Source organism: Lampetra planeri, chromosome 2 (genome assembly GCF_965212315.1).
Source record: "Lampetra planeri chromosome 2, kcLamPlan1.2.h2, whole genome shotgun sequence".
NCBI lineage: Eukaryota > Metazoa > Chordata > Hyperoartia > Petromyzontiformes > Petromyzontidae > Lampetra > Lampetra planeri.
The window spans coordinates 8,643,245-8,669,125 of NC_136108.1; the positions used below are offsets into that span (position 1 = coordinate 8,643,245).

At 47.1% G+C, this 25,881-nt stretch overlaps 2 protein-coding genes across 3 annotated transcripts; both read left to right on the forward strand.

The window, feature by feature from the left end:
• The first annotated feature begins 3,352 nt into the window (after positions 1-3,352).
• LOC144726775 (peroxisomal N(1)-acetyl-spermine/spermidine oxidase-like) lies at positions 3,353-17,336 on the forward strand. Its single transcript, XM_078605672.1, has 5 exons — positions 3,353-3,952; positions 5,806-6,776; positions 7,736-8,118; positions 12,359-12,533; positions 15,291-17,336. Exons 1-5 carry the CDS (start codon positions 3,919-3,921, stop codon positions 15,411-15,413), a joined length of 1,686 nt encoding a protein of 561 aa, XP_078461798.1. The 5' UTR covers positions 3,353-3,918; the 3' UTR covers positions 15,414-17,336.
• Positions 17,337-19,094: 1,758 nt separating this feature from the next.
• Positions 19,095-25,869, forward strand: METTL5 (methyltransferase 5, N6-adenosine). 2 transcript variants are annotated; one of them, XM_078605639.1, is made up of 7 exons: positions 19,097-19,487; positions 22,103-22,220; positions 22,973-23,087; positions 23,330-23,514; positions 23,748-23,830; positions 23,959-24,060; positions 24,380-25,869. In XM_078605639.1, the coding sequence occupies exons 2-7, from the start codon at positions 22,112-22,114 to the stop codon at positions 24,422-24,424; spliced, it is 639 nt and encodes a 212-aa protein (XP_078461765.1). In that variant the 5' UTR covers positions 19,097-19,487; positions 22,103-22,111; the 3' UTR covers positions 24,425-25,869. The 2 variants fall into 2 exon arrangements, with proteins under 2 accessions (XP_078461775.1, XP_078461765.1); XM_078605649.1 differs by lacking the exon at positions 23,959-24,060 and having other exon boundaries at positions 19,095-19,487.
• The last annotated feature ends 12 nt before the right edge of the window (positions 25,870-25,881 follow it).

A 25,881-nucleotide genomic window follows, 5' to 3' on the forward strand; every position in this document is an offset into this window, starting at 1 on the left:
CTGTCTATAGTTTTCTGGTTAGATTTTATGTCGCTATTTCATTATACCTGATGATGATTGCTTGTGTTGCAATCGAAACGTCGTATTCTATTATTTAATTTAATTTATTATTTTATCTTTAGACGTGACTTAACCGAAAGAAACATAATAATTCCTGCAGTCACGAAAGTTCTAAAATTAAGATTGAACCACTTCTACGGGGAAGTTTTAAGCTTATCTTTTTTCTCTCTCTCTGGCGACTTGTTTTCTCTGCCTGTGTCCTCTCTTTAGATTGTTCACACTTAAATTCTAACTTAGCAATCTTTGAAATACGTAATCAACCAGGCTATGCGTTAATTGTGTGTTGACCGACCCTCTGTGTTGTATTACATTACATTTCGATATTTTACTAGGTTATTTAATTTTAATGTGTCCTCCTGATTTTCAGGCTTGCTTGCCGTGCCATCGCATTCGCAGCACCACGTCTGTTGACCACTCATTGATATGCTAATTTTTTCTCTAACCCTCCTCCCTCTCTCTGCCTCCGCCCTCCCCCCTCTGTCTATTTAAGGCCACCACACAGAGACGATCACCCCTCTCTGTTACCTGTGTTGCTCTCGCTATGTATCTTGGTGATATCTGTCTGCTAATATGTCTGTCTATAGTTTTCTGGTTAGATTTTATGTCGCTATTTCATTATACCTGATGATGATTGCTTGTGTTGCAATCGAAACGTCGTATTCTATTATTTAATTTAATTTATTATTTTATCTTTAGACGTGACTTAACCGAAAGAAACAAATAATACAAAGACGTGCAGGGTGGTCCCAGTGTTAGGCGGTCTTGTAGCCCTGAGGCCATTCACCTCCTTGGGTATCGGGTGGAAGGGGCCGTTACCCCTTCGTGTTAGGGACCTGTGCCCAGATTGTTAATCAATATCGTGTTGCATCACAAGAAGTTCTCCCTATTTTCAGACGCTGTCTTCTCGACAGACCTGTTTTTCACCTGAGGACGGCTGCTTGCGTTGTGGCCAAAACGTCGTGATAATTATTTGATTATGTTTTATTTTTATTATTTTATTATTTCCCTTCTACGTGACTTTACCGAAAGAACCAAGAAGAAGTTCTCCAATTATTTACCCACTACACATGTAACACGATGTGGATCTACAAATGATCGAAATTCGACCGCATCTCTAATGCACAGCGACCGCGCTGTATAAACATTGCTCGCTGGGTGAGAGAAGAGGTGATATCATTGGGATGAGGCTTCGTGGGAGGTCAGAGTGGTGTAGAGAGGAGGCAGAAGGTCAAAGGCAGATGTCTTCGGCAGGGAGGACGACGAGGCTGAGTTATTACTTCAGACGGTGAGGTCAGCAGAAGAGCAGGAGCGACTTTAGCACAGTTTGCAGCTTGACCGCGGATTTCACAACGAGGCGCACGCGCTGTCACGTGACGACTCACCGGAGGTGACCCTCTCTCTCCCCCCTCCCCCCACGCCTAGCGCCGCAGGTAAGCGACTGTTGGTGGTCAAACACGGAGCTGTGTGAGCTTTAGTGAGGGGAGGGTGGGGGGCGGGGAGGAGGGGAGTGGACAAGAGAGTCCAAACCGAATGCTCTTGCCAAGAAGATAATGGTCACACAGCAGGCAGCTTCATAATATTGGCTGGAAAACCAATAGGCTGAAGGATAAATTTTTATCATTTTTTTTAGATGTAATGCCTCAATAGAACATAATTCATTTGTCACAGTAAAAGGCTTTCGCTTTTAAAAGAATAGAAATATGCAGGTCTGCAGTGAAATTAGCAATGCACCTCCCATGAGCATGGTGTTGGTGACGTACGGTGCGAAAGAAGTTCAACATACATACGAAATGCATGAAGGGTTTCAAATACATTAATTGGATTCGCACTGAACAAGTAATGTAAAAACACCTTTTAACAATCAATAGTAATACAAGTATGGGATATTTGGTTTCTGTATTTTGCCAAACATTAAACAGAAAGATGTGTCTCGTGACATTGTCCAATTTTTTTAACCCCCCCCCCCCACCACCTCGTGTAAATGTTTATGGAATCCAAGGCCGCTCCAGCATGACTTTGATCCCACTTGTCGAGAATAGGAGTCGAACTTTGGCAGCGGTCATCGCCCAAGCAAGATCAGAAGTCTCGACAAGGCCCTGGAGGTTTGGGTGTGTGTAGGATCTGGCAGAAGGGATGGAATCGATGACGAGGTTGTTGGTGGTGCCATGAAATCCCATCGTTCGCGATGGCCTCTTTAATGGGGCCTTTCGGTCGCACGCTCGCCGCTTGTTGTAGATTCACAGTTTGAATACAGCAGCCGCCCTGGTTATTAAACGCGAGTGGTTTAACCACAAACATACTACTCACGGTCTGCTACGCAATGCATGTGAAGGATCCTGTGATGTCATTCACAATAGCATGCCACTGTGTACAGGAGTGATGGTCCAAATGAGATTAAAAAAATACTTGAAACTTGCTATACTTGAAATATACATTGATACCATCGCCCTTACTGGGAAAAACTTGGCTGGTACCAGCAGTGTCAAGATCGGCTTCGGTGGAGGAGGAATTTTCGTGAAGGACGCTACTGGGCAGCTGGAGGCAGTCGCCCTCAAACAACAACAGAGGGCAGAGGAGCGTCGCTCACAACAACGAGCGAAGCGCAGGGCTGATAAAACGCAGCACGTTGGTACAGCGGTGGGAGCACAGACGGTACATCTGGCAGTCATCTTACCCTGGCCCGACCCGTGACCCCCTTACCAACAGCAAGCCCTGGACACTTCACATGGCCTAAGCGTGCATCTCGCCTGGCACAAGAGACGTCGAGGGGGGGGGGGGGGTCTGACATTTGTGATGATGTGTGACGAGGGGGGGGGGGGGTTTGAGAAATGTGACGTCACATCAAAAGGCGCAACTTTAAATAAATATAGACAACACGTTATACTTAATTAAATAGACTTTTTACTAAATGTTTTCTCCTACAACATCAGAGTGCAGCGCCACATTAATTACGCACTACAATGACAATAGTTTAAAGCGATTTGAAGCATGTTTTATTTTTGGGGGGGGAGGGGAGGGGGCAGAGCTTTGTGACGTCATATTTGAGGGGGGGGGGGGTCTGACTTTTTGTGACGTCGTGTGACGAAGGGGGGGGGAGGTAAAAAATCGTCCAAAATCGCGTGACGTCAATTATGAACGGCCCCTTAGTGGCGAACGGGAGTTATATGTATGTGTATGCACGTGTGTGCGTGTGCGTACGTGCGTGGACGTGCGTGCGTGCATTCGTCGTTTATCACTGCTCCCGTGAAGAGATTGGTCAGGGCCCGTGTTGGACCATGGTCTCTTGGCCCCAACGTGGTCGCGCGCCGCGCACTTTGCACCGCCCGTCTTTAACGGGCTTCACGGAGTGGAAAACTCGAGCGGCACAAAGGGGTTAAATATAGCGGCGTGCCAGCTCACCAAAGACGCCCGCGTCAGCTTCCTTGTCAGAGCCGGCGTCTCTGTGCGCGCGCGCGCGCCTCGGTGTCTCTCTGTGCGCGTCTGTCCGTGTGGAGTTTTGTGTGTACGTGTGCTGTGTGTGTGTGTGTGTGTCTATCTATCCGCCTGTCTCTATTGATCTACTTGTCCGTCTGCCTGTCATCTTGATTTCCTGTCACTCTTGCTATCTGCCCGCATTTCGCTCTGTCAGTCTGCCTGTCTGTCTGCCTGTCTAACTACCTGTCTGTTTACCTACCTGCCTATCTGCCTGTCTAACTACCTACCTGCCTGTCTGCCTGTCTGTCTACCTGCCTGGCTGTCTACCTGCCTGTTTACCTATACCTGCCTGTCTTCCTGCCTGCCTGTCTGTCTGTCTCCTTGTCTGCCCGTCTGCTTCCCTGCCCGTCTTGTGACCGTTCCGTGCGAGGCTCCACGTCGGAAATGAACGCAAATGTTTTCCGAGAGCGTCCCGAAGGTAATCAAATCACACGAGCGAGTGTGCGTGAGTGCCGTTGTGTCCGTGCGTGGGAGCGGGGAGCGGTGGTGCAGCGGTTAGCGCGCCGCGCTACGAACCCGGGCCACCCGAGTTCGATTCCCGCTCACGGCCAACAGCGGTGACGATTATCTGAACCGATCTTGGACCTCCCCTAGGTTGACTCAGCCTCAAATGAGTACCTGGTGCGGTGCGTAAACATCGCCACGAGGGAGACAAATGGGGCCGGGCGTGGTTGTTGGCCACCCACCCCCTCGTGTGCCGTGCACTTGCCCCAACAGTCTGTTCAGGCTATACGGGGGATCTTTGTCTTTGTTTGTGTATGGGAGTGAGTGACTGGGGAGCGGCAGTGCAGCGGTCAAGCGCGTCGCGCTACGAAACCGGCGAGCCAGAGTTCGATTCCCGCTCACGGTCAACACCATTGACGGGTTACTTGAACCGATCCTGGGGCTTCCCCTGGGTCGACTCAGCCTCAAACGAGTAGCCGTTACGATGTGTAAACATCGCAACTCGGGAGACAAAGGCGGCCGGGAGTTGTGCTGACCAACCACCCCCTCCTCGTGTGCTGTGTCGGCCTTCATACTATAAGTGCTGCCCAAAAGAACTCGCCCAAACAGTCTGTTAAAACTCCGAGGGGCAAACTTTGCGTGTTGTGACAACTTTTTGGCACCGCTCTGGATGCAGGTATTGCATCTGCCAGTCATCTCAGCCAGTTACGCCATCATAATTAAACGTGTGTATTTTATATCACGTCATTCGTGCCAAAAACACCCAAACAATATTCAGGTCTGTCCAGTGAATCCCCGCCAGCGACCCTTACACACTACACGTGCGCCTAGCCTGGCACAAGCGTTGTTGGGGACATCACCGTGACTTGTAAATCCTATGCGCGAGTTCGTAAATGAACACGCACTTGATTTGAAGCTTTCGTGACTGCAGGAATCCATACTCTTTGGTTCTTTCGGTGAGGTCACGGAGTTACTTTACCGAAAGAACCAAAGAGTTTGAACACACACGAAATGCCTACTCGAGACCCGCCGTACTCATAGTAATCCCGCTCTCAACTCGCTCCTGCATTGTGCATTTTTTTAACTTACAGTCAACTCGTTTATACATGCTTTGGTATTAACGAGTCGAGTGTGAGGTCCCTTAAAACGAAAGCGATCAGGGAAAAGTGTTGTTGCTAGCGCTCACGCGAGGGCTAAAATGATAACAGATGTGCTGCGTTGTTTTACCAAACACCGTGCATCTCCCGAAGGAGTCATCCTCATGAATTCCTCACCACCACCAACCCCATCGTCGTCAAATCGTCATCAAGGGTAATTCAAACAAAAATTGTCACTGATAATTTATTATTTTCTTGTAGTCATTGTTATTAAACTTTTGGAACAAGGTTTCTGCATTCACGAATTCTGCATTTGCGAGCGTCTTCGCGAACGTAAACCACGCGGATAGAGAGGGTTTACTGTATATAGGCGACATACCTCCGATTTCGAACCTCAGAGTAGCACGGTTTACTACGTGCGGTGCGAAAGAAGTTCAACATACATACTCACGGGACCTCCTTTGCCAGTACCAAAATATGGGAATCGGTTTTCCCCTTTTTTCTGGCAACAGAACATGTGTGGAAAAGAAGGCCGAAAACCCTCCAGAGGGGCTGTCTAGAGCTCCCTGTAGTCCTTGAACCAGAAATGGCCTGAGTAAGAAATCGCACGGTTGCACCTTTAACACCTTTCAGAGTATTGTGAGGGAGCCCTGGCGCAGTGGTGCCAGCTCAGCGTCTCTGACCTCTGGCCCACCCGGCCACTTTACTTTTTTCGTGTTTGACCTTTCAGATGTGGAGGCGACGGGGGGAATTGTTCGCCCGTGGCCACGCAGCGGACCGCGAATCCTCATCATCGGCTGCGGATTAGCGGGACTCGGAGCCGCAGTGACCCTGGCCAAGAGTGGCGTGCGGGGACCCAAGCTGTTGGTGCTGGAGGCGCTCGAGCGAGCCGGAGGTCGCGTCCACACGGCTCGGCCATTCCGTCTGGGGCACGCCGCCGAGCTGGGCGCTGCGTGGATCCACGGGGAGAATGGAAACCCTCTGTACCGGCTCGCCCAGACGCACGGACTGCTGGCCACTGGCAGGGCTAGCGGCCAGGATGGAGGGGATCAACAGAAGGACCGGGATGACCACGAGGAGTACCGCATGTGCGAGCCGAGCTGCTACCTGCCAGACGTGGACCACTTCTTCACGGAACGCGGAGAGCGACTGCCCTCGGGCACAGTGTCTGAGGTCTGCAAGCGTTTCAGCGAGATCATGGGCGACGCTTTCGGAGAGACCGACAGAGTGTACGGGGGCACTGGCGGCACCGAGGCTCCTTCCGCCGCAGCAGGTCACAGGAGCGTGGGAGACTTCCTGGATGAAAAATTCTTCTCGTCGTCATCGTCCGGATCCTGGGACGAGGCGAGCAAAGGCGTGTTCGAGTGGTGCAAGCGCATCGAGTGCACGGACGAAGCGTGCTCCTCCATGTACGACTTCAACCTCTCGGAGCTGGGTCACTACTCGGGGTTTGAGGGCCGCTTCTTCAATTCGCTGGGGCCCCGCGGATTCAGCGCCATCGTGGACACGCTGGTGGATCGCCTGCCCGCGGGCAGCGTGATCTTCAACAAGGCGGTGTCCTCCATCCACTGGGGCCTCCGCACAGAACAGACCGCAGCCGAGGGAGGCGCAGGTGCCCACCCAGTGCGGGTCGTGTGCGAGGATGGATCGGAGTTCCACGCCGATCACGTCATCGTCACAGTGTCGCTGGGATACCTGAAGGTCCTCTAGCTCACCACTCGATAATAACACTGAATTAATACTGTGCTCATAATAATAACGATGTCCGTAATTATATAGGGGGTAGGTGGGTGGATAGAAGCCTTTACACAGATGGAGGGGTAGCCATGTGCTGTACTTCCTCAATTCATAGCTCTCATGGGGGGGAGGGGGGGGCTTTTGGTTAATCGATAAACGCACATCCTGTTTGCTTTAAGGTCTTCCTCCAGATGACTATCGCTTGCCTTGTGATCGAAACGTCGTAGTTTTTGGGTATTTTCTTTGAACCTATCTACGTGACTTTACCGAAAGACCCAAAGAATATTAGGGTCTTATGTTAACATTTTAGAAGACCCAACGGACACATTTTTTGGAAATTCAACTTGTCATAGATTATTGAATGAATCGTTGCCACTCTTCCCTATGATCAATGATATGTGCTCATCTGCCACTCAAAATCAACTCTCGACACGAGCTATGTTGGCTGAAGTTGAAGCATCACGTGCCCTAGCACTTCTATCATCGCAAACATGCTCCCATCCTCATTGCAGATGTACCACCCATGTGTAAGTGTTGCAAAATTCAGTCACCATATTTGACATTTATTCTTTGATAAATATCATTTGTCTTATACTCTCAGGGGAGGAAAAAAACAACTCACAATGGTCTGTTCTTGTAATGTACATTCATGCAAGGGTGCCACGATATTTTTTGTATCATATCACTATGCATGTTTTCTCACGTAAATCTCCATAACAGGTTACACAATCATTAAATAGTATATTTCGTTATTGAAACACCCTCGTAATTAAGAAACACAGTATAAACCCTATTGTGACTAGCAGGTAAGAAGTGGCAAAAGTCCATTTGTTTAGACGTCGACACCAACAGCCACATCTTATACGCGCAGCAGACAGCACTGCCTCCTCAATTGTGACCTGTCCAACGCACCCTCCCCGCAGACCAACGGGGCCTCCATGTTCCATCCGCCGCTGCCACCGAGGAAGCTGAGGGCCATCGAGCGCCTGGGCTTCGGCGCTGTCAGCAAGATCTTCCTGGAGTTCGAGAGCCCCTTCTGGCCGCACGGTTGGGACAGTATGCAGTTCGTGTGGAACGAGGGGCCAGAGGATAGAGCCATGCACGACAGGACGTTGGAGGTCCCAGCAGGTACGGAAGGAGGATCTGCCACAGCTGCAGGCTCGTGGCAAGACAGCTGGTACAAGAAGATCACCGGCTTCAACTCGGTGGCACGGCACCCGAACGTGCTGTGCGGCTGGGTGACCGGCAGGGAGGCACGGCACATGGACACGCTGGAGTCAAGCGTGGTGGGGGACGTGTGTGTGAGGTAACGAGCATGGCTCTATCGCAAGCGCGTTTGTGTGTGTAATGCACATAGCCTGGCACAGGCAGCGCGGAGACGTTACCCATCGCGATATTAATAGGGCTTGATATCTGCCCAAGTTACGAGTGTGTTTCAATCAGTCAACACGCATTGAATCATTTTGCCTCCTATTTTGATGGAGGATGGAGGCTGCTATTTTATTCATGATGTTGCTTCAAGTGACAATTTTATCCACATTGAGGGGGCACGCTTCCGTGTGCACTTCACTCCTGAGATGCGCTTCGCATAGCAGTCGAAGAAATGTTTAACACGTAAGCTTTCGCGACCAATATCATCCATAATCGAGGGTTTTTTGGGTTAGAGCGCGTAAATATATGAATATGTCGTTAAAACCCGCCACCCGACACAGCAAACTAGTGACGGTTGTCACGAAAACAGAACGTGGCCAATTCGTCACTAGTACAGCACTAACGGTGTGTTGGAGAGCCAAGACACAACATTTACAATCTGAGTACGCCGTTTCGCCAATAATTACAACTAGCTTCATCAGGCGACAGCCAGATTTGTGGAGAAGTCTATCTGTTTCGTTCCTTATATAGAGGCGTAGATGTGGTGACCACGCTTCTGCGCTCTTGCACAATGTGGGGGGGGGGGGGGGGATTATTGAGGCAACACCCATTATGCATGTGCATTATGCGGGCGCTTTGAACTGGCCCTTCCTGTATGTTGTGTTTATTAAATAGTCCGACCAACGGTAATCCCTATTGAAGTACGCTGCCCTGTGCAGGCATGCATTTAAATAATTTATTATGTGCTGATTCGCTTCCACGCAGCACTAAGACGGTAGCTATCCGAACGGTTAAAGTTATTTTGATTTGATTTGAAGCTTTCGTGACTGCAGGTATCCATACTCTCTTGTTCTTTCGGTAAAGTCACGTAGGTAGGTGAGAAAATGAACTGCTGTCGGCCGTGGCGGATCATTGTTTCAATGCTGTAGGCCAGGGGTCTGCAACCTTTAAGACATAAAGAGCCACTTGGACCCGTTTCCGAAGGAAAAAACAAACTGGGAGCCGCAAAACCATTGCAACTATTAAAACAAATATAACACTGCATATATTGTTTCTTACCTTATTGCTATATACAGGATCGTGCAGTCAGCTGTCAATCTGAATAAAAAAAGGACTTTTTCACTTAACAATGTAAAATATATTTTTGCAAATTAATAGCTAAATTACCTGGTTAATGGGATTTTTGCTCCTGAACCTCAGTGCACAGTGTCTGCACATCAGGGCTGTAAGACGTCACCTTCATTTTCACACAGGCTTGCAAGCTGTCATCTGTGAGGCGTGATCGATGTTTGTTTTTAATATAGTTCATGTTGGAGAAGACCTGCTCACATACATATGTGGAGCCGAAGATCGACAGGACTCCAAATGCATACTTTTTCATGTTTATATAAGTGTTGGGGATGGCATTCCATGTTTCGAATACAAGTTTGTCCTGTTTGGGAAGGTTTTCAATATCACTCCATTTATGATTCTGAGCCAGAATGGCCTTCTGACGGGCAACATCCTCAAGAGTAGCGGTCAAGCATTTGAACTTGGACACCCATATATCTTTGTCGGCTATATCAGCCAGTTCCATCTCAAGATCAGGTTGACTTACACCTGCAAATGCAGTCATATTCAATAGGGATGGATCGATCGCCAGGGGAGTGACAGGGAAGGATAATGTCGTTTTTTCCTCTCTGAACTCACAGAATCGTTTCCCAAACGAACTTTGCATTGTGGTGATTGCAGACTTGAAATATTCCAAATTTATCGTATCATGACTTTGTTTGAACTCTCTCAAAGAGGAAAAGTGAGACAGTGTACCTCTCTGTAAATCTTTGACAAACACTGTCAACTTGCGCTCGAATGCCAAAACCTCCTCCAGCATGTGCAGGGCTGTGCCTCCTTTCCCCTGAAGGGTTGTATTTAGCGTGTTTAGATGTGCTGTCATGTCTACCATAAAATGTAATTTTTCCAGCCACTCTGGCTGTTCCAGCTCAGCAAAGGTGAGCTCTTTGCTGCCCAGGAAGGTTTTTACTTCTTCCAAACATGTGACAAAGCAACGGCAACGTTATTGCCTGTCACCGGGCGGGCAGTGTGGAGCTGAGCGGCGACCTGTCAGCAGCGGCAACGCCAGAGCAGGTGTCACAGTGCGCCTCCTCCCCTCGCTAGCATCCGCCCCGGAGCCGCGGTCAAGGTTCAAAAGAGCCGCATGCGGCTCCGGAGCCGCAGGTTGCCGACCCCTGCTGTAGGCACACGTGACATTGTTTTCTCCGAGACCAAGATGCTCTGCAAACCCTCGGGCCACCATCAGAGATTTGTTCATGAAGCCATCCAGATATACAAACACAGACAAAACTTGAATCGAGAAGATGGATTCAGATTGAGCAATCATTGGAAGGATGTGATAAACCGCGCCAAGTTTTCACTGCTCTGATTTTCACTCACCCACGCGGTTGTCGTTGTCCGATTACTAATTCGAGCTCCTTTACTTGCTAATTTCTCCAGCCCCATCCGTCCTTGCACGCTACAAACCCTCCCCCTCTTCCCCCTGTGCCAGCCCCCACCCTTCGCTTCACGCCTTCCCCCCCGTGCCTATATAAAGACACAACAGCAGATCATTTTCTCACCTGACCGAAACGTGGTGTTTTCTTTAATTATGTTTTCTATCTACGTGACTTTACCGAAAGAACCAGAGCGTTTGTTATTTTAATTTCTTTCAATTTCGATACATTCTCTCATTAGTCTTGGCCAGTAGTAGCTAGTTTTGCACAAAACTTCAGCATTATCAAAATCAATTGAGTGTCCAACAAGGACAACAACATTATCAAAATCAATTGAGTGTCCTTGTTGTAACTCAATTGATTTTGATCACATTGAAGTGTTGTGCAAAACTAGCTATTACTGGCCAAGACTAATTAGAGAATCTATCTAAATTGGAAGAAATCAAAATAACTTTAACCGTTCGGAAAGCTACCGTCTTAGTGGAAGCGAATAATCAAACAATACATTATTTAAATGCATGCCTACAAAGGGCAGCGTGCTTCAATAGGGATTACCGTTGGTAGGGCTATTTTAATAAACACAATAGACAGGAAGGACACGTTCAAAGGGCTCGCATAATGCACATGCATAATGGACTTTGCCTCAATAACCCCCCCACACTTTGTGCAAGAGCACAGAAGCGTGGTCACCACATCGACGCCTCTATATAAGGAACGAAACAGTTAGACTTCTCCACAAATCCGACTGTCGCCTGATGAACTCGTTGTAATTACTGGCAAAACGTCGTACTCAGTTTGTAAATGTTGTGGCTTGGCTCTCCAACACACCGGTGTGCTGTACTAGTGACGAATTGGCCACGTTCTGTTTACGTGACAACCCTCACTAGTTGGCTGTGTCGGGTGGTGGCGGGTTTTAACGACATTATATATGTTTACGCGATATAACCAAACAAAAACCTCTATTATAAATGTGTATAACATGTTTCATAGAATTTATATTTAAAGCTGCAATTCATCAAAATTAAATAACAAAAAAACGGTGACTGACTGAGCAGTGACCATCTACTTTCTTCACTTGAGAACTTGGCTTAAAACAATTATGGGTAATTCTAGATTTGAAGCTTTTGTGACTGCAAGGATTCATATTCTTAGGTTTTTTTCGGTAAAGTCACGTAGGTAAAAAAGAAAAATTAATAAAAGTAAAATAAAATAAAAATCACGACGTTTCGGAGACAACACAAGCTTCCGTCTTCAGGTGGAACCGTCACAGCACGATTGCTGTATCACGTGATTTTTATTTTATTTTTATTTTACTTTTATTAATTTTAAATTTTTACCTACGTGACTTTACCGAAAAACCCTAAGAATAACAATTATGGGTAGCTGAATGCCGGCTACAAACCCAGGGATCTCAGCGATGCTGGATTCGTGCTCTGTCCTGAAAGTGCACATAGCCTGGCACAAGCGCTGTGGTGATGTCGCCGCCACTTAGTAGCGAATGGCGGTTTTTGTTATTGTTGATACCCTGAGCCACCCAGTCATTCATCATGACCGTTATTCAAAAATATACATTGCTAATAAACAAATCCTACTATAACTCATTCCGGACGGAATGAGTTAGTTGCGTAGCTACAAGAGCTATACGTGTAGGTGGGGTTGAGGACTCTGTGCGCACTTGCTTCTTCGCAGGTTGCTGCGGCAATTCACGCGGCTGCCCGTGAGCCGGCTGGTGCAGGTGCTGGTGACCACGTGGAACAAGGATCGCTTCTTCCAGGGCGCCTACACCTACATCCCTCTCGGGGTGAACGCGCGCACGGAGCAGCAAGCCCTGGCCGAGCCTGTACCTGGGCGCAGAGACCCCCAGGCGAGACCCCAAAATACCCCTCCCTCAACAATCCCACTCCACCCACCTCCTAGACAGGCCCCCCATTGTAGTTGTCGCTTCTCACATTGGGGCATCGCAGTGGCGAGATGTTAACTCCCTTGCCTGGTATACAGAATGGTCGTGGGTTCGATCCCAACCCTGACACCTTCTCTATATTTGGAGTTTGCATGACTCTGTCCCCATGGTCGCGTGCATTTTTCTCCGGGTTCTCTGTTTTTTACTTCCTCATATGTTGAGAGTAGTTGGCTGCTAATGTCCACAGGATGAGCCGTTTCATTGACTTATCATTTGTGGTCAAGTCCCTCCCGGAAATGTGCTATATAGCTCTGTGGGCTTTAGCTGATAAAATAAAAAAAATAGATGAATAGTTTTAACAACCTGCACATTGCCACCCAGCCTCAAGATAATTGCCCCCGACTGGCAGACCGATGTCCATTTTCAGGCCGCTGCTGTGTCTTACTTGGCTCCGCCACACAGAGACTGCTGCTCCCACAAGGGCCACCCCCCTTAGCTCGACTGCAGGAGTGACGTCAAGCGCCTTGAGTTGCTGAGGCATTCAAGCGCCCTATACACATGCACATATTTATCCGTGAACTGAGGAAAAGTTAGGGTAATTGTCATTAGCAACTGTCACCAGCAACACATTTACTATGCGCAACTACAACTATTGGTACGGCAATGGCAGAGAGTGACGGAGTTCTATGTAGCCAATTTAAAAAGTATGATAATTGTTTTTTTACCCTTCTATCTGGCAACAAAACTGACACCTTTTTTACAAGGAGTCATGTTTGCATAGACCACAATACCTGCAGCCATAATGCAAACAAAATAACTCTGATAATATATGCACTGTCCTTGAAGTTGATTGGTCCACACCCGAGACAGCTTTCCTTAGAGCCTAGTCTCGCATGGATTGGACCAGATGACGCCAAAAGGCGCACAACTCAAAGACAATGCACCATCAGAGTATGAGAGCTCGGGGTAAGCATTTACACCATTGGAACCTCATTTGCCAGGGGTTAAAAAAAGTATGTTTGATGAATAGTGTTGGGTAGTACAGAGCACGTAACATCGGAGAGTCACGTGACCTCTGTCTGTAAGCTCATTGGAATTTGCCATCGGAGGAGAAGCCTTCAGATCTTTCCAAATTTCAACAGCTACATTTAAAAAAGAAAACAGTGCTGCAAATATCACAGTGACAACCAGAGGTGGGACAAAGTCATTGTTATGCAAGTCACAAGTAAGTCTCAAGTCTTTGCTCTCGAGTCCCGAGTCAAGTCGAGTCAAAGATGAGGCAAGTCCAAGTCGAGTCTGAAGTCATCAAAATCATGACTCGAGTCTGACTCGAGTCCAAGTCGCATGACTCGAGTCCACACCTCTGAGGTGGGACAAAGTCATTGTTGTGCAAGTCACAAGTAAGTCTCAAGTCTTTGCTCTCGAGTCCCGAGTCAAGTCGAGTCAAAGATGAGGCAAGTCCAAGTCGAGTCTGAAGTCATCAAAATCATGACTCGAGTCTGACTCGAGTCCAAGTCGCATGACTCGAGTCCACACCTCTGAGGTGGGACAAAGTCATTGTTGTGCAAGTCACAAGTAAGTCTCAAGTCTTTGCTCTCGAGTCCCGAGTCAAGTCGAGTCAAAGATGAGGCAAGTCCAAGTCGAGTCTGAAGTCATCAAAATCATGACTCGAGTCTGACTCGAGTCCAAGTCGCATGACTCGAGTCCACACCTCTGAGGTGGGACAAAGTCATTGTTGTGCAAGTCACAAGTAAGTCTCAAGTCTTTGCTCTCGAGTCCCGAGTCAAGTCGAGTCAAAGATGAGGCAAGTCCAAGTCGAGTCTGAAGTCATCAAAATCATGACTCGAGTCTGACTCGAGTCCAAGTCGCATGACTCGAGTCCACACCTCTGAGGTGGGACAAAGTCATTGTTGTGCAAGTCACAAGTAAGTCTCAAGTCTTTGCTCTCGAGTCCCGAGTCAAGTCGAGTCAAAGATGAGGCAAGTCCAAGTCGAGTCTGAAGTCATCAAAATCATGACTCGAGTCTGACTCGAGTCCAAGTCGCATGACTCGAGTCCACACCTCTGAGGTGGGACAAAGTCATTGTTGTGCAAGTCACAAGTAAGTCTCAAGTCTTTGCTCTCGAGTCCCGAGTCAAGTCGAGTCAAAGATGAGGCAAGTCCAAGTCGAGTCTGAAGTCATCAAAATCATGACTCGAGTCTGACTCGAGTCCAAGTCGCATGACTCGAGTCCACACCTCTGGTGACAACCGCCAGTGAATATTTCCTTGAATGTGCACCATGGCCTTGAGGGGTAGGCGATCAGCGCGGCTGCCCAGTGAGCAAAGCTGCAAGGGGCATTGACAAATGTATGAGCACCGATAATGATAGAGCTTCGACGAGGGATTCATTTTTCACTGAAGATTTTCCGGGTCGTTGGTAGACCGGATTAGGCACATGATTAGTATCCTCAGCCAACGCAAGAGGCACAGAGAACGTGGTGTACCAAGAGTAGACATATTTTCTTGGCTGCCAGCCCAGACAGACCCGCTGAAATTAAACCCCGGCTTTTACCAAACTTTACAAATGCGTCATAAATCATGCATATGACAGGCAATACACACTTACACGAGTCACACGGCGGGCAACATGGTTACGCATGACGAGGTAATTAAAATGAACTTGATACTTGAAATGTGAATGAGCACTAAATTACTTTGCCTTGTGTCTGACCTCCCTGCAGGTGCTGTTCGCAGGCGAGGCGACGGACGTGAACTTCTACACGACCACACACGGAGCGCTTATGAGCGGACGGAGGGAGGCTCAGCGTCTCCTGAACCGCTACACTCCGGCTGCCGCGCTCTGAACTCCGTAGGTGGCGGGTGAAGATATTATTTGGAGAAATAAAATATACCTTTTAAATACAACAATCCCTCGCCAAACCGCGAAGGTACGTTCCTGAAATCCGGCGTGGTTGGCAAAAACAGCGGTTGGCTATATGAACGCCTATAGGGAAATAGGGGATTAGAGCAACCATGGGCGCGGTCACACTCGTCGAAGCCCAAGTTGCCTGTTCCTTCACTAAACACAAATAGCATACTGAGGGTTGAAGTCCGTGGTGACGACGATGGCGCTGATGATCAGCTAATGGTGGTTGCTTGAACGAAGAAGGGCTTTGGGCACCCTCGACGTGCTGGTGGCAGAGGTCGCAAACGGGTTTTGATTCCTTACCCGTACCTGTACCCGGCCGCACCAGGGTCGCAAATGGGTACCCGTACCCGTACCCGGCCGGGTACGGGTACCCGTTCCCTACCCGTACCCTACCCAAAATGAGTGACAAACGGTTACTCACCAGTGACTAACGGCCTACCCGTACCCGTACCCGGCCGCACCAGGGTCGCAAACGGGTACCCGTACCTGGCCGGGTACGGGTAGCCGGGTATCGGGTAGGGTACGGGTATCGGGTACCCAGTTGCGACCTCTGGCTGGTGGGAAGAGAGCGGTGGTGGGTGCTGGGAGATGAGACGATGCACGGAGGGAAAAGAGATGTGGATGATTTGAAATCACAAGTGCCGGTCTCCGTGCTCAACCGCGGATACAAAAAACTCCATACCGCGGTTAGTAAATTGGTATGCCGAAGGAAAACCGTGGATGCATATTTACGGCGGATGAAACGCACGTGGTTGGTGAGGGATTGATGTATATATAACAAAAACATTTCAAGTCATATCTTTTATTTTGAGAAAAGTATTTTTTTAATGAAAGAAATACATTCAATTAAGGAAAACTTTGTCTTAAATCTAATATATCATATTTAATCACGAAATTTGTTATGCTATTTTTGGTTTACGTCTCACATGCTGTTTTTGTTGTTTCAATTTAAATAATGAGATTTCGTTTTTATTATAATTATACCAATACATTTTCGCTAGAAGGACTCAGTCTAAAGATTTATTTTCAGGAGAGTCCTGTATGGTGATATTTGAGCAATTTACAGTTATCTATTGAGTGTTTTGCTTATTGTGAATTAAAATTATGAGAAACCCCTCCACAGAAATTGGTTCACGAACATATTTGCTGTACAGTCACATTTTGGCCATCTCGCAGGCCAGCGGGTTTAGAAGCTCCACAAATATCTTAGTGATTCATCAACCCTTGGTGTCAAAAAGGCTGGATCACAGATCAAATATCTGTTATACAAAGGTCATAAAAATCAATCTACCACGAATAACCAACATCAATGTCACGTGACTAGTGTGAGTATAGCATGCCGGATCTGTGAGAACCATCAAACTGCACCTGCCAAAATGAAATGTGTGAATGTGAATCGTGTTAGGGAGTCCAATGTCATTTAAGTTAATCAAGTGTAGTTTTCGGATGCTATCATGATGTAATGGTGAGCACACTGGAATTTCAATGCAGATATCATCAGTTTGAACTCCCAGCACGATATTTGAGCCCCTGGGTACGTTTCTTAAATCGCCCCCGCCTCTGTCCACCCAGAGTATTGATGGGTACACCACAGTCAATCGGCAGATATAGCATGTGGTGGGGTAAAGTGTGGGTCCTCTCATCTCTGGCCAGCATGGCAGAGTAGACAAAATAGTCTCGTCTCTAGACGGATTTCTAGCGCTCTCTGTCGTGAAGGCCCTGTTGCCAACAGAGGCAAGGAATTTCAGAACCTCGCGCTTTACACCTGATGCAGTTTCCAATTGTGTGATGTGTAAGTCAATTATTGCAAAAGCATTTAACTGTTAAGCTAATAATTAACAATAAAATCTAAAATTAACACATTTGTAGTGAACCTCGATTATCATCAGCGATGATCTATCCACTGATGGATGGTCTCCCGTCTGCTCCCACATTTATGCATTCTCACCAGCTTTTGGGGATTCTGTGAGCACACAGTTGAATTTCTAAAGCATGTACTTGCCTTATTTTGTTTAACTACGGGGAGAACTCAAGAGACCATGATACGTCTAATTTGCAAGTGTGCACATTTTATTTGGCTGTTATTACAGTCCAGGTACTTTATTTGATTATTTTTGTCCTTTGACTCAGATCACTCTTGAAAATGAGATTAACCTGCTCTCTGGTTAAACAAACTTGTCAAATATCTGTTTTTAAATAACAACAATATTTTTGCACTAGTTATCCTTATGGCATTTTACGTGCTGTTTTCTTCTTTATATGTTTGATTTAATCACACCTGTCAAGCCCTTATCAGTGCCTAACTTATTACAGACCAATCCAGACCTTATTGGTCACCCCGTGCCCTTATAAATCTCAATGTTTATCCTACAAAGTCCCATCACAAGGGAAAAACACAGACTATTTTTTTGCCCGTATGGAAACGGCTGCACGCCGTATGGACCTGAAAACCCTATTTTCGCGGACAAGAATACGGGTAAACCGTATGGGTTGATATATATATGGATTTTAGACAATATATTTCATCAACTTATTGAGAATATCCTTAATTATTGGCAACATAAAAAAACAGTAACGTAGCTAATGTCCTTGTATATTGAATACGTGTGTTACATATATTGCCAGAAATCAAACATCTGTACTGCACAACTAAATCAGGCACAGCAAAGAGGAGCGTGCAATAGTTCACTGCACGTGGTTTGCCCGCCAGACCAGAGCACACATTCGCACACACGATCCGGCCAGAATGGAACGTGCAGTACATGTATATAAATAAATAGCCGCGCAATTAATATGATCGATTCCATAGTCACAAGCAGTAGAATATCGACAGCATTGAAATGGAGCATATTTATCATGTAGTGCGTGTTTGATTTGATTATTACATGTTATCGATAATTGAAGATATACTAAATACTATTTTTTACACTGAAACTGTATTAGCTGTACCCGGTGTAACATACACGGATCTAGCACATCTTAAATAAAGATTCACGCATTTTTTACTCATATTTTAGCATCAAATATTTCTTTAAAGATGAATATAAGATATAGAGAGAATATATATAGATAAAAAAAACAAAGATCTCAAGAATCCAAGTCCCGGGCGATGCCGGGTAGTAAAGCTAGCATAAAATTTCAGAAAAAAACGTCACTATTAAATAAATACATCATGGATTTGCCTCCATAGTGTGTTGCTGAGGTATAAATGAAATGTGAGAAGATTCAAACCCATGAAAATTCTACTAAAGAGGACTATGCGAATACTGTACAGCAACATTTTCACTCTAAAAAAATATACATCATGGATATTTCCTGCAAAGTGTTTCGTCTTCGGAGCCAAAGCTTTACATAGAAGGGAACTAATAAAATAATATATACAATGATATATTTGTATTATTTTATCACTTCCCTTCTACGTGACTTTACCGAAAGAACCAAGAATACGATTTGAAGCATGTTTTATTTTCAAAATGGAAATATGGTGTTGGGGGGGCGGGGGCAGAGCTTTGTGACGTCATATTTGAGAGGGGGGGGGGATCTGACTTTTTGTGACGCCATGTGACGACGAGGAGGGGGCGGGGTCAAAAATCGTCCAAACTCGCGTGACGTCATTCACGGACGGCCCCTTGCTCCTCGGCCCCATCGACAGCAACGCGACGCGTCCCGAGTTTGACGGCGGTCCCTGGCGCCGTCGTGGACGAGTCCAGAGCGGACAGCCGTCGGTGCTGTTCACCGCGGCCCCTTCGCCGTCAAGATGTCAGCGCTCAGTGTAGTTGATAAACTCCGGCCTTGACGACGCGTTTCTTTCACAAAGTCCTCTCGCTCTCGCGCTGTGCGTCGCCTCGAGTCGACCGGCGACTCGCCAAACATCGAGGCTCTCGCTGGCCCCGAGAGTCGCCACCGCTCACGACACACGAGCAGCAGCAGCAGCAGCAGGAGGAGCGGGAGGAGGAGCAACGCGATTTGTCCCGCGCCGCTGCTCGCCCCCCAGCCTCATCCCGAGGAGGTCGGTGTGGGGTGTCTCTGTGTGTGGCCTCAAGGTGCACCTAGCCTGGCACAAGCGTCGTGGTGACGTCACCGCCACTTAGTGGCGAATGGCGATTGTTGTTGTGGTGTGGGGGGGGGGAGGCGACGGTAGGCCGAGAGCAGCAGCGCTGTCGGGGAGAGACTGCAGCCCACGTCTATGTAACTTGTCGTGATGTGCACACACACACACAGACACACACAGACACACAAACACACACAAACACACACACAGACACACACAGACACACAAACACACACAGACAGACACACACACAAAGACACACACACAGACACACAAACACACAGACACACACACAAACACACAGACACACACACAGACACACACACAAACACACAGACACACACACACACAGACACACACAAACACACACACAGACACACACAAACACACACAGACACACACACAGACACACACACAGACACACACAAACACACACACAGACACACACAGACACACAAACACACAGACACACACACAAACACACAGACACACACACAGACACACACACAAACACACAGACACACACACAAACACACACACAGACACACACAAACACACACACAGACACACACAAACACACAAACACACACACAGACACACACAGACACACACACAGACACACACACAGACACACACACAAACACACACACAGACACACACACAGACACACACACAAACACACACAGACACACACAGACACACAAACACACACACAGACACACACACACAGACACACACAAACACACAGACACACACACAAACACACAGACACACACACAGACACACACACAGACACACACACAAACACACAGACACACACACAAACACACACACAGACACACACAGACACACACACAGACACACAAACACCCACAAACACACACACACACCCACAAACACACACACAGACACACACAGACACACAAACACACACACAGACACACACACAAACACACACAGACAAACACAAACACACACAAACACACACACACAAACACACACACAGACACACACACAGACACACACACAGACACACACACAGACACACACACAAACACACAGACAAACACACACAGACACACACACAGACACACAAACACACACACAGACACACACACAGACACACACACAGACACACACACAGACACACACACAAACACACAGACAAACACACACACAGACACACACACACAGACACACAAACACACACACAGACACACACAGACACACAAACACACACACAGACACAAACACACACACAGACACACACAAACACACACAGACAAACACACACAAACACACTCAAACACACACACAAAACACACACAAACACACACACAAACACACATGTCCTTTAGTTAACCCGCTGCTGAACGAGGGCCTTGTGGAGGCCACCGCGCCTCGAGGCCACGGAGTTTCGTTGACGGCATCTCTCCCCCCTCCCAGTTCTCTCCCGATTGTGCGATAATTTTGTGAATGGTTGTTGTTATTCGTCGTGTCCGCATCTCTCTCGCCGCAGGAAGACGCCGCGACCCTTCTTGGTGGCGGGGTCGTGGTTTCAGTTGATTGGGTATCACCCCGTGAGCCATGCGGGATCTTGAGAGCGCGGCCCGAGGTGGCTGGGCAGCACGTGGCCTTAAGGCGTTCCCGTGCAGAAGACGAGCAACGTCATGTTAATGTTAATGTGATGTGTGTATATATACATCTTGACTTGAAGCTTTCGTGACTGCGGGAATTCATACTCTTTGGGTCTTTCGGTAAATTCATGTAGATAGAAAAATAAAAAATATCACGACGTTTCAGGTGAAATATTTGTCTCCTGCCTCAGCAGTTCGCCTGCTGTATTTTTTCACCTGAAGACGATTGCTTGTGTTGCGATCGAAACGTCGTGATTTAAAAAAAATATTTTTCTATCTACGTGACTTTACTCAAAGACCCAAAAAGTGTGATTATACATTTGCGGCCCGCCGTGGTTGCTGTGGTCACCCAACCCCTCGTTGTACCCTACCGACCTTCATAAGCGCTCGCTAACAGCACTTTCCCTCAAAAGTATGTTAATAGTCATACGCGGGGAGGGGGGGGGGGGGCTCTTTGCCACGTGCTACGTTTGGCTTCCTAGGGCCACGCGCCAAAGAACCAACCGTGAGGTGCCGGAGGAGGTCAACTTCGTTGTGTTGGAGAAGGGCCCGCGGAAGCGGATATCGCAGAACTATCTCAAGAGATCCCGCCAAACGACCTGGCTCGCTCAGGAGAGGGCGCCACTTTCTCAACCGCTCAGCCAAACGAGAATGACGTTCTTCGCATGGCATTCAAGTCGATGTGTTTAGTGTTACGTCTGAAGTTTTGACAAATTAACCGAAGAATGCTATTTAATGTGATGTCCGATCATTGATATGTACGTATATTGAACTTCTTTTGCACCGTGAGCAGCCAACCGTGCCAATCGGGGCTTCGACCATCACTAACTCGCTACACTCGAGAACCTGGTTCAAACCCAGAATCTCGGCAGTGCCGGCTCAGCACTCGGATCTCTTGAGCCAGTCACCTCGCAACGCCGTTGTCGTTTGTTTCAGTGTGGAGCCATGAAGCGCCTGAGGCTCAAGGAGCTGGAGAGCAATCTGCAGCAGGTGGACGACTTCGCTCGGCCCAAGGTGCATCTGGAGCAGTACGCCACGCGGCCGCACATCGCAGGTAGCGTCTCTCCCACTGACACCGCGAGGTGGGGGAGGGGGCATAATTGCAATGGATTCTAAGGTAATTTAAGCAAGGGTGGAAAGAAGGAAAACACTGCCTGATATGGTGGAGGTCGCCAAGGTCACACCCTTAATGCTCAAGCCCCTGAGGGCTGTAAAGACGTGGCTATAATAGCACCGATTGGTTTCTTTGGGTTGTCTTAAATTAACATTCTTTATCTCACATGCATATACTCATTTCCGTTTAATTCCCTAAATGTATGCAGTTATTTAAAGTCTTATTCTCGGTGGGATTTTAGCTGTTCTGTTTTATTTAATTAACCCATAACACAGGGATGGGGGACCTCCAGCCCATGATTTGATTTCACCTGACTCGCTGCATCATTAGGCCTACCACTTCAAAATAGCCCACAATCCATATTTGTTACTCGAAGCATTGGGCACTGGAGGTGAAATGTTTTCGACCTGGCAACACTTGGTTTTAAAAATGTAACCCAGGCACTTATGTTACAGCAAGGGCCTCACACCGTGATAGAAGTGACGGAGGTGTGTGTATTGGCCCCGCCAAAGGTGTTTGGAAGTACTATTCGGCTCTCTGTAAGTTAAAGGTTCCACACCTCTGCCATAACACCTGGGTCTACCCCATAGCCTCCTGCCAGGGAACCTTTGGGTGATCTCAGAATGCACCAAGTCTGACATGGTGACATCCCCTCCACTTGGTGGTAATCGATGGTGGTTGTTGTTCTGCAGCCTGTATGCTTCACACCATCCACACGCGCTACGACGACCTGGAGGGGAAGCTGGTGGGAGACCTGGGCTGCGGCTGTGGGGTCTTGAGCATCGGGGCGGCAATGCTGGGTGCTGGGTTCGTATAATCTACTATTTTCTATCGATATTACTGTATTAATATTAGCACGATTTTTTCCATTCAAAAGAACAAAAAGCATTTAATAGAGTCAACATTTTAAAAAGTAGTCTGAATAAAGGCTAATGACATGGAATGACATAGTTTTCTTGCTTTTATTGAAATCACATTTTGAGTGTCTATATGTGTACAAGTCATCTCAATGAACCCATTACACCTGTATTTGTTTTGTGCAATTGCAGCCTGTGCGTGGGCTTTGACGTGGACGAGGAGGCGCTGCAGACCTGTCTGCACAACGTGGATGAGTTTGACGTGGGCGTGGTGGACGTCGTGCAGAGCGATGTGTGCGCGCTGCACCAGCCGCGCTGGCGCAAAGCCTTCCACACCGTCGTCATGAACCCACCATTCGGCACCAAGCAAAACAAAGGTGAGTCCTGGCACGCCACGCATCTTAGCGATTCGTCCCCTGCCTTCCCTGCGTCACGATTCTGCATTTGATGATTCACAAATAATAGATTTGTGCATGCGCGATTCAATTAATGTACCTTGGCAGGCAAGCATTGAGTTCAATCAATGATTTGAATCATCGTTACATGTCTACTAGAAATGTCATGGTTTCAGTCCAACGTCGCTCTATTCCCTTTGCCCATGTGTGAGAAGGTATGGACATGGTGTTTCTGCAGGCAGGTTTGGAGCTCGCCAACACGGCCGTCTACTCTCTTCACAAGACAGCTACGAGGCAGGTATGGTCCCGCTACCGGCTATGCATGTGTGCACGCAAGTGTTGAGTATGACCCATTCATCGAATGAGATGAGCCCGATAAAAGGATCCAATGCCAAGCTGTAATAGCAGTTGTGTCTGTGTTTTAAGCATATACGGAAGAAAGCTGAAGAATGGAAGGTGAACATGGAAGTGATTGCGGAACTCAGATACGATCTTCCAGCCTCATATAAATTTCATAAGAAGAATTCTGTGAGTCTCTCGTGGGTTTGTTTTCGAATTTGTTCGGTAAACTGTTATTGAGTAATGAATATCATAATTAATTGAAGGAACGTTCTGGTGTGTGTGATGCTAGTTTGTTGATCTCAAAAGGCTTGTGTGGAATTATCAGAATGATCTGTGAAAGAAGGACCCTGTCACATTGTGGGAGAAAGTCGGCCATTAAGGGCCATTTCATAGCCCTTAAAACTATGTACAATTTTGTTGCACTGATTGCTCTTGAGAAATTGGTGATCTCAGCAAGCTATTAATCTATTCAAATAACAGCCACTTTATGTTTGTGATTTTCCAGGTTGATATCGAGGTTGACTTCATCAGATTCTCCTTCAAGAGCTGAACTGGACCTCTGTGTGGTCGAGCCCATGCCACAGTGCCCTGCCCTGCTAAATGGAACTACCATAGGAGATCCGACAATCTGCCAAATCTCTCCCTTACCACTCATCTCGAGGCACTTGGGTGACGCTCACTGCAATGTCTCGCTGCTCACAAAGTTAGGAGACTCTGACCTTTGGTCATAACCAGAGAGAGCATGGGCCCACGCTGCGATACCGACTCACCCTCATTGCTCACTCAGCCCCCTTGATCGCTGAAGCCTGGCCACCAACCCAGCATTACTACACAAGTTCAACGCAAATACACTGGCAGCAGCATCTTGAGGTGTGGACTTGATTGAAAATTTGTGGGCAGCATCCTTACATGCCAGTGTGGATTTTTTTTTACGTTTTATTTTAAATGGGAAAGGGGTTTTGCTCATCGCTTTACAGCTCTGAGCCAGCTATTGGAAATTCCACATTTCTGTAGGAAGTGTGAGTCTTTCGAAATGGCAGCAACTGTTTATGTCCAACAATGGTATTAATTTTCTTGAAACTGGAGGAAACAGCTGAGTTGACTTCATACCAGGTATTGAAATTTCCATTTTCCAATTGCAAGTCTTTATACTCGCAGATTTTATACATTTGCCAAGAAATAAACCAATACATCTTCCATGATCAGTTGTACGTGTCTGCGTGCTGTGCTACGTGCAGTGCTACAAATGCCTGTATATTTGTGATAATATGATCCAAGTGTTCTTATTAATGAAGTGTTAATCTGGATCAGTTATGCCCACTAGACCCAGCCTTTGCATATGTGGCATCCTGGGAAAACAAATAACTTAATCCTCCTTGGAAGTGACACTGGCAATAACCCAGTCATTGTCACTTGTTATCCGTGATAGGACTTGTATGCAAAAGCGTGATACATTATATACACACAAACAAATTGTTTAAATTGGATAAAAACTATAAAGTATTTTGTGTTCAGAAATGTTTACACCCAGTGGAGCTTTGCAACCTACACAGCCACGCTGATCACCCACCCCACGGGTCAGTCGTGATGGCAACCTTACATTGATAAGAAGAGTCAGTATTTTTTTAGTGGCTTGAGTGTTATTGCATGTCCATTACATGACTTTAAATCACTTTTTAAAAATAATTGCATGACTGTATAGCCAATGCCATCATCTCGGTACCTCTTCGGCCCTGTTATTTTATATTTACCAAGTGATGTTCAACAGCATGTGTCGGTTGATAGTTTAGTCATGAAGGTGACACGAGGACTGACCTTTTTGAAGCCTCTTTTGCACTGTTGTGATTTTTGTTGCGTTTTGGTGGAATAAACACCGTCGTTTTCATTTAAAACCATTTCGCCAGGTACGTTCCTACTCATAGCATTTCATCTGCCAATTACCCAAACCAAAATAACATCAATAAAGTTTTACTTTGCACCAGGTGCACTCTGCAAGTGTGGTTGTTG

Excerpts from the sequence above, each read along its gene's own strand:
- LOC144726775 (XM_078605672.1), top strand. The coding sequence starts at position 3,919 with ATGAACGCAAATGTTTTCCGAGAGCGTCCCGAAG. Across the intron at positions 3,953-5,805 it reads TTTCCGAGAGCGTCCCGAAG|ATGTGGAGGCGACGGGGGGA; the intron begins GTAATCAAATCA and ends TTGACCTTTCAG. Across the intron at positions 6,777-7,735 it reads TGTCGCTGGGATACCTGAAG|ACCAACGGGGCCTCCATGTT; the intron begins GTCCTCTAGCTC and ends CCCTCCCCGCAG.
- METTL5 (XM_078605639.1), top strand. The coding sequence starts at position 22,112 with ATGAAGCGCCTGAGGCTCAAGGAGCTGGAGAGCAATCTGCAGCAGGTG. Across the intron at positions 23,088-23,329 it reads GCGGCAATGCTGGGTGCTGG|CCTGTGCGTGGGCTTTGACG; the intron begins GTTCGTATAATC and ends GTGCAATTGCAG. Across the intron at positions 23,515-23,747 it reads CGGCACCAAGCAAAACAAAG|GTATGGACATGGTGTTTCTG; the intron begins GTGAGTCCTGGC and ends ATGTGTGAGAAG.